General features: G+C 48.4%; 1 protein-coding gene across 1 annotated transcript in view; it reads left to right on the forward strand.

Moving 5' to 3' along the window:
* GCNA (germ cell nuclear acidic peptidase) overlaps positions 1 to 7,048 on the forward strand; it is a gene marked incomplete at its 5' end in the record, with an annotated part of 30,867 nt that extends 23,819 nt beyond the window's left edge. The window contains one exon of the mRNA XM_082323475.1: positions 1,176 to 7,048. Coding sequence (XP_082179601.1) covers positions 1,176 to 1,221 — 46 coding nt within the window. The 3' untranslated portion in view covers positions 1,222 to 7,048. The remainder of the gene's footprint in view (positions 1 to 1,175) is intronic.
* Between the last annotated feature and the right edge of the window lie 1,542 nt (positions 7,049 to 8,590).

Below are 8,590 nucleotides of genomic sequence, written 5' to 3' on the forward strand. Positions count from 1 at the left end.
AACTATTGACGGAGTTGCCATCGTGGAAACATGGTGGGATGACTCGCACAATTGGAGTGCTGCAATGGACAGCTATAAACTCTTCAGAAGGGACAGGCAAGGAAGGAGAGGCAATGGGGTAGCCCTGTATGTTAGGGAGTGTTTTGCTTGCCTAGAACTTAATGATGGTGACGATAGGGTTGAGTGTTTCTGGGTAAGAATCAGGGGAAGGCCAACAAGGCAGATATCATGGTGGGAGTCTGTTATAGACCACGCAACCAGGATGAAGAGACCGAAGTAGTATTCTATAAGCAGCTGGGAGAAGTTTCTTGAGTTTCTAAGTACTTGAGTATTTGTTGTGATTCTGGTTTGGATTACTTTGTGTACAGTAGAACAGATTCTTGCAAAACCATGTCTTCTCTTGCTGTAAGTACTTAGCTGTGTGCCAGTTCCATGAGACTACACAGCACCTCAAGCTGCCAGGAGTGCAGTTGCAATCGATGGCAAATTCTTTAACTAAAATTTGATGCAACTTCTTTTTCTCTTCAACCAGAGAGTCATAGCTGTTAGAGCTTGTGAATGTTGAGATGGACTACTTGAGCAGATTGCCAATAATAATTGAAAATACACTGTCAACCAGTGGAAGGGTCTGGTTAGCTAATGCAAAGATCTCAAACTTCAGAAGATAACATTTAGCCTTCAAACTGGCTTGTCTTAATAGTCTGATAATCCTGTCAGTGATAGTGGCTACAAGCTGATGTCTGGGGAAGATGGTGAGCATAAGAACGGAAAGCATGCTGTGATACTTCACAGGAATACTGTTCTGGTCACAAGTGGCTTGTAGTTTGAGAACTTCCTGGTCATAGTGGTATGGTATCAGTATATTTAATAATCAGGGGTGGAATACTTAAAAAATAAACCGGTAGAAAAGCAGAAATGTCAACTTGCAGTAGTGATGTCTGTCTTTATTTGGCTGAATGTAGGTACGTGACATCTCGTAACACAGTTTGTGGACTTCACACTTGGCTCCAATGGAATACATATAATGCAGGTTTGAAACAACAGATGCCCAGAGACCACTTACTTGAATGTGGGATAAGGCTAATTCTAAACTCATGGGGTTTATTTGTTCCTCTGTTTTAGTATTTGGTTTTGGTTCCTGAGTTTATAAACAGTTGTGTATGTTTTCTTGACAGATTAACGTTCTTCACAAACCACCATATGAGCATCCCAAGGATTTGAAGGCCAGTGAAGGTCGACTTCGTATTGGCTATGTGAGCTCTGATTTTGGAAACCATCCAACCTCACACCTAATGCAGTCAATCCCAGGCATGCATAACCCAGACAAATTTGAGGTAAAAATATAAATGGCATGCTTAAAGCTTTAAATACAGCTGTAAGTGGCACTTCCTTTTTCTCAGTGCAGGCAAGTGAAGTAGGGAAGGGCAAATTTTTGTTTCTAGGGTTTGTTGTTGTTGTTGTTGTAGTGTTATTTAGAAGGTGGGCTAATTAGATGCCTGTCCTTAGAATTACTGTAGGTTGGATTTCTGGCCCATGGAAAACTTCTTTTAAGCTTCAGCTGCTCTTCTTTAGTAGATGTGTTTCAGCATCAAGCTATTACTGCCTGGTTACTTGTGATTTACAGATATGTGTCTGTGTTTTGTTCACTCTCTGATGCTGGCTTTTTTACATGTATTTTTCTCTGGGATACCTGAATCACAAACATGGACTTCACATTGGTCTGGCTACTGCTTTTTCAAAAGGAAATGATACGCTACACTCCAGAAGGAACATATGAAATTTAGCAATACGGTTACATATGTATTTATTTGGGTGTCATGTTAAGGGATTGAGGTTGTAAACAGAACTAATTCCCAGTTCCATTGTTTGCCCCATGACTGTTTAAATTGCCTTGGTTTTGAGTTCCTGTTTTCCAAGACGTGAGAATTTACTTACCTTTGTTAAGGGTTGTAAGTCTTTCCTTCTTGCAAAAGAGGTTTTTTTTTTTTTTTTTTTTATCCGTGCGGCAGCAAAGATGCAAGGGCTATGGATGTGTTAGAAACCACGGAAGCACCTCAGAATGTTCATTTATGAACTAGGGCTTCTCCCCCCCCCCAAAACGCGGCAGGAGCAATAGCCCAACTGAAGTGCATCTACACCAACGCACGCAGCATGGGCAACAAACAGGAGGAGCTAGAAGCCGTTGTGCAGCAGGAAAACTATTGACGGAGTTGCCATCGTGGAAACATGGTGGGATGACTCGCACAATTGGAGTGCTGCAATGGACAGCTATAAACTCTTCAGAAGGGACAGGCAAGGAAGGAGAGGCAATGGGGTAGCCCTGTATGTTAGGGAGTGTTTTGCTTGCCTAGAACTTAATGATGGTGACGATAGGGTTGAGTGTTTCTGGGTAAGAATCAGGGGAAGGCCAACAAGGCAGATATCATGGTGGGAGTCTGTTATAGACCACGCAACCAGGATGAAGAGACCGAAGTAGTAGTCTATAAGCAGCTGGGAGAAGTTTCACGATCACTAGCCTTTGATCTCGTGGGGGACTTCAACTTATAATACAGCGGAGAGGAAGCAGTCTGGGAGGTTCCTGGAGTGTGTGGGAGATAACTTCCTGACACGGCTGGTGAGGGAGCCCACTAGGGAAGGCGCCCGCTGGACCTCTTGTTTGTGAACAGAGAAGGCCTGGTGGGTGATGCGACAGTTGGAGGCCGTCTCGGGCATAGTGATCATGGAATGACAGAGTTTTTGATTCTTGGAGAAGTAAGGAGGGGATCAGCAGAACTGCTACCTTGGACTTGAGGAAGGCAGACTTCGGCCTGTTCAGGAGCCTGGTTGACAGAGTCCCTTGGGAGGCAGTTCTGAAGGGCAAAGGAGTCCAGGAAGGCTGGACGTTCTTCAAGAAGGAAATCTTAAAGGCTCAGTAGCAGGCTGTCCCCATGTGCCAAAAGACAGGCTGGTGTGGGAGAAGACCGGCCTGGCTGAACAGAGAGCTTTGGCTGGAACTCAGGAAAAAAAGGGGAGTTGATGACCTTTGGAAGAAGGGGCAGGCAACTCAGGAGGACTGCAAGGATGTCATGAGGTTACATAGGGAGAGAATTAGAAGGGCCAAAGCCCAGCTGGAACTTAATCTGGCTAGAGCTGTAAAAGACAACAAAAAATGTTTCTACAAAGACGTTAGCAACAAAAGGAGAGCTAAGGAGAATCTCCATCCTTTATTGGATGCGGGGGGGAACATAGTGACAGAGGGCAAGGAAAAGGCTGAGGTACTTAATGCGTTCTTTGCCTTGGTCTTTAATAGTCAGACCAGTTGTTCTCGGGGTACCCAGCCCCGTGAGCTGGAAGACAGGGATGGGAAGCAGAGTGAAGCCCCCATAATCCAAGGGGAAATGGTTAGTGACCTGCTACACCACTTAGACGTGCACAAGTCTATGGGGCCGGATGGGATCCACCCAAGGGAACTGAGGGAGCTGGTGGAAGTGCTCACCAAGCTGCTCTCCATCATCTGTCAGCAGTCCTGGCTAAGCCGGGAGGTCCCAGTTGACTGGAAGTTAGCAAATGTGACGTCCCTCTACAAGAAGGGCTGGAAGGGGGATCCAGGGAACTACAGGCCTGTCAGCCTGACCTTGGTGCTGGGGAACTTTATGGAGCAGATCGTCCTGAGTGCCATCACACAGCATGTACAGGACAACCAGGATATCAGGCCCAGTCAGCATGGGTTCATGAAAGGCAGGTCGTGCTTGACTAACCTGATCTACTTCTATGACAAGGTGACCAGGTTAGTGGATGAGGGAAAGGCTGTGGCTGTTGTCTACCTGGACTTTAGTAAGGCCTTTGACACTGTCTTCCACAGCATTCTATGATTCTGTTCTTCCTTGTGCAACTGCTCTTTGGTGGATGTAGTACTGCCAGTTCTCCTGTGCCAGAATAGCCCCTTCTCTAGGACAGATGCAGCTGGAGGGGCTGGGAGCTCACATCCCTGCAGCTGCTGCTGAGCCACCATCTCATCGGCTCCTATCCTGCTCAAGGCTGTTCAGCAGTGGGTTTGCAAATGTTCAGATCTAAAGTGACTCTGAGAGCGTTGCTGAGGTCTGGGTTTATCCAGGAGCTTGGCTCTTTTCCAGAGAGATTTACATGGCAAACCTCCCCATGGTGGCTCTCTGGATTATAAGACCTCATACCAACAGTGGCAGCACCAGACAGGTCTGTAGAGAACTGCTAGTGTAAAACAACAAGACGTCTCAAACAGCCTGGGTGCTAAAACCACACTGCAGAGCGACGGTCGCTAGGACCCAGGACCGGACAGTACCTTGGAGGGGGGTGGGGGAGGGAGCCCTGTGGAGACAGGATGGCCTTGCCTCAGCCCCATCCCCCGTGGTCTGTGAAGCCTCTTATTTCCCCCCCCCACCTACTGCTTGGGGGACAGGCCTGGTGTCACTCCTCTTGGTCTGACTGGTCGCCCCTCTTAATCGACTGGTATCTCCACCACTCCTGGAACTCGAACGAGAGAAGGTTCCAGAAGTCTGGAGACTGAAATCTATAAATAGGGACTGTCTGTGGGGGGCTTTCTCCACCGAATACTCCCATTAGCAGGTCCAACGCTGAATCCAGGACTGGTGAGTCTCCTCTTCTTCCCTCTTTCTCTCCCCCCCTCTCTCCTTTTCACTTCTCCTAAGGTAATTAAGTCGTCAAAGTTGATAAATTGTAGTTAAGAGTACTGCATGGCCTACCTCGATTTTCCATAGAGCTGCATACCTTAGCTGCATAGCTTAGCCACATAGCTGGGGTAGATATAATCTATAAAAGCTTTCTATTAAAGCTGGTGTTTGTGTACGAACTTTGAGTGTTGGCCCACATTAATCCACACCGAGAGGATTTGTGAATCTTAGTCCTCCCCCCACAGGTGGGACCTGACGGGGTCATGGAAAATTGCCCATTTGGGAAGCAGTAGATATTTGTTAGGTTGCCAGTGCCAGAGGGCAGGATTGCTCCCAGGTCTGCTGCCAAGCTGAAACTTCAGCGATGGTGCAAGAACACAGGTGAGGGGAATTCTTGGCCCAGATGCTCTTTAGCTAAAAACAAGCCCAGTTCAACAGCTTTGCCATTTATTTCTGTTGTGGTTTAACTTCAGCCGGCAACTAAGCCCCACACAGCCACTCACTCACTCTCCCCCGGTGGGATGGGGGAGAAAATCGGAAGGGTAAAAGTGAGAAAACTTGTGGGTTGAGATAAAGACAGTTTAATAGGTAAAGCAAAAGCTACGCACACAAGTAAAGCAAAGCAAGGAATTCATTCACTGCTTCTCATCAGCAGGCAGGGGTTCAGTCATCTCCAGGAAAGCAGGGCTCCATCATGTGTAACAGTTACTTGGGAAGACAAAATGCCATCACTCCGAATGTCCCCCCCTTCCTTCTTCTTCCCCCAGTTTATATACTGAGCATGATGTCATATGGTATGGAATATCCCTTTGGCCAGTCTGGGTCAGCCGTCCTGGCTGTGCTCCCTCCCAATTTCTTGTGCTACTGGCAGAGCACGAGAAGCTGGAAAGTCCTTGACTAGTGTAAACACGACTCAGCAACAACCAAAACATGAGTATGTTATCAACATTATTCTCATACTAAATCCAAAACACAGCACTATACCAGCTACTAAGTAGAAAATTAACTCTGTCCCAGCTGAAAGCAGGACACTTCCCTTCTGTGGAGTTTAGTAACACTTGGATCTGAGGTGAGTTTGAGATGCTGGAGTTGTGCTTGCAGGTTCTGGGAGCAGGTTTTGGCATGGCCTAACAGTGCCTCTCTGTTTCACCCATAAGTAATTTTAGCTGGATCTGCACGTCATCCAGCTATCCCAAGAGCTTATTTACAGATATGGATGATTGGGTACTTTCTGCCTGCAACTGCATCAAGCATTCATGACTGTAAATCTGGCAGCTGGACACTGACTAATAAATAACTGTCCCACAAGTAATTGCAGGTCTGAACTTGTGCCTGATAGCTGAGCTGAGGAGAGCACTGAGATTTATTTGAGAGAGAGCCAGGATGGTGTGGTGGGCTTGGTGTGCTGTGCTGTGGCAGGGTGTATGCTAGGGATGGGAGCACTGGTGCAGGGGCGGTTCCTGTGGCTTGAGTCTCAGGGATGTGGTCAGGGTCGTCAAGGGACGTTACAAAAGGTGTCTGTATTAAGGGGGCTGTCCCTGCGTGACTTGTGTCAGAAAAGCAGGTAAATGGTTTGGCTGGTTTCTCTTTTATGAGAGGTGCAAACGTGTTTTGGAGGAAGCTCATGGGGTTTTTTGTTTTAAGCTCTATTTTAGGGTGAGAAGGGCTGACCCTTTGCGGGGGGGCACACCACCTTCAAAGTGTGGATTGAAGATGTTTGGAGGAGAGGTGATCAAACTGTATGTGTTCTCACAGGCTAGTTATTGGCAGGTTATAGAGGATACAACATGGCTTTTACATAGGGCATCAGTCCTCATGTAAATCTGGACACACTGAAAAATGTGTATTTGAATAAACCCGGATGTGTGCTGAATCTGTCTTTTCTACCAACCATGGAGTCTGATCCTGGTATCCCAGGGGATGGGGCTAAGTAAGGTTTATTTCCTCGCCGGCAGGACTCTGACTTGCTGCTGGATGTCTCAGCCATGCGTGCTTATTTAAATGGACGTAGGATTTCTGACACCTCTAGAGCCATGGGCCATTTGGCCCACTGGTGTAAAACACGAATGTCAGCCACCCCGGCCGGGGTGGGGAGGTCTGGAGGAGGAGAGTTTCTGGTTAATGCCCCCTTCTGCCTGGCAGAGGGCAGCTGCCTGCTCAGAGGGCTGGAAACCTCCTTGTCAGGCCTCGGCTGCCTTGATGCTGCACTGGTCCTGCGGCATGCCTTTTGCTGCCTTCTTTCCACCAGCATGCATCACCAGGGCATGCTGTCTAACAGCGGGAGGCAGAGCCTCTTCCCCTGTCTCCTGAGAAAGCTGATCCTTGGGAGTGGCGTTCACTGGCTGCATCTGTAAAGCAGGTATAAAAAACACTCAAATCCAGTAGTGCACTGCTATTATAAGGAGGGAAACTGAGGCACGGGAGTGGCTGAAGAGACTGTGGGTGACCTGGCCTTGGGGGAGAGGCTCCCAGCCATGTGCACGTGAAAAGAGGAGAGTAAGGAGGAGAATAAGAGCTGAGATCATGAGAGCATTTTTCTCAGCAACCTCTCCTGCTCCAGCATCCTGCCTCTGTGCTGCGTCCCTGTTTGGGTGCAATACTTCAGTTTATTTCCTTTCTCTCTTCCCTGCCTCCTCCTCCCGGCTCTCCTATGCCCTGTGGGGGGCACATGAGGCAGGGCTGGGTGTCCCATGGGGTTGCTGCCACAAAGACGTGCACGGAAAATAAAGTATCTTGTGCAATACAGTGCTCGTGGGAGTTGCAAGGGAGCAGGTCCTGGGGTTCCCATGTTGCTTTTGAAGGCAGATGCAGGGAGGGAGTAAAAGGAGAGGTGGAAGGAGTACGCATGCAGCTGCTGGTGCTCCTGGTCTGTGATCTGTCCCGAGTGCCAGGATCTGTGGTGAGGGGACAAGAGCAGGGTGATACATCTCATGCTGCTGGGTGCTCACCCAGGAAGCACACAACATTGCCAGCAGCCCTGGCCAAGGATGCAAATGTTCACCATTTCTTCTTCCGGGCTCCCTGCTGTCCAAGGTTTTCAGTAAGATAAGAACAAGTGGAATTGAAGGCATTGAAGAAAAAAAAAAGGTAAACCTGTGATAGTGAAAGAACTGTAGGTGCTGGTGTTGGGGTTAACTAGAAATTCATTATTAGGAAACAGGGTGTACTTAATGGATAGACAGGTAGATTGTAGGAGTGTAGCTCAATAGATGTTGCTCGTATATTAAAAGTTTATAAACAGGATGTCTTTTGAAATGCCAGTAGTAGTTGATTTTAGATTCTTTGATGTGAACTAACCAAGGACACCAGGGAAACAGTGGACAACATACCTGTCCTTTCTATGCACTGTCCTGACTATAAGACTAAAAATCACCTCCCCCCCTCCCCGGCTACTGTGGGACCCTCCTCTGATTAAGGGGACCCCTACTCTCTGAGCATGCTCTGTAAAGATGTATTTATCTTCTTACCAAGTTAGGAATGCATATTAACATATACCAATCAGGCAGCAAAAAGGCTATGTAACAGATTACGTCTGTTATGCTTGTACTGTATAAAGAAAAGGGCTGTTGGCAGAAATCTCGTGTGCTTGCTTTGTGGGAAACCACCGAGCGCCCAGGCTTGCGCAAACCTGAAATAAATCAGTCTCCCCACTTGCTGGCCCCTGCAGGTAGGAGCCCCCAAGGCCGCAGCCCTTGTCTGCTTGCTGGTACAGACCGTCCCACGGCCCCCGAGCCGGCCGGGACTGCCCCCGGTCCCGTAGCTGACCCTCCGTGCTCTCACCACCAGAGACAGCCAGGGTCTCTCACACGCAGGGCTGGCCGTCGGAGACCCACTCACCCCCTGGCTCCCAGGCCACGTCACCTGCTCACCGCCTCTGCGGCTTGATCTTCGCTGGCCATCACGCTCACTCCCACACCCGCGCTCGCTCCAGTCGCTGCCCCAGG

The sequence above is a fragment of the Platalea leucorodia genome, assembly GCF_965183815.1.
Source record: "Platalea leucorodia genome assembly, chromosome: 10".
Classification (NCBI taxonomy): Eukaryota; Metazoa; Chordata; class Aves; order Pelecaniformes; family Threskiornithidae; genus Platalea; species Platalea leucorodia.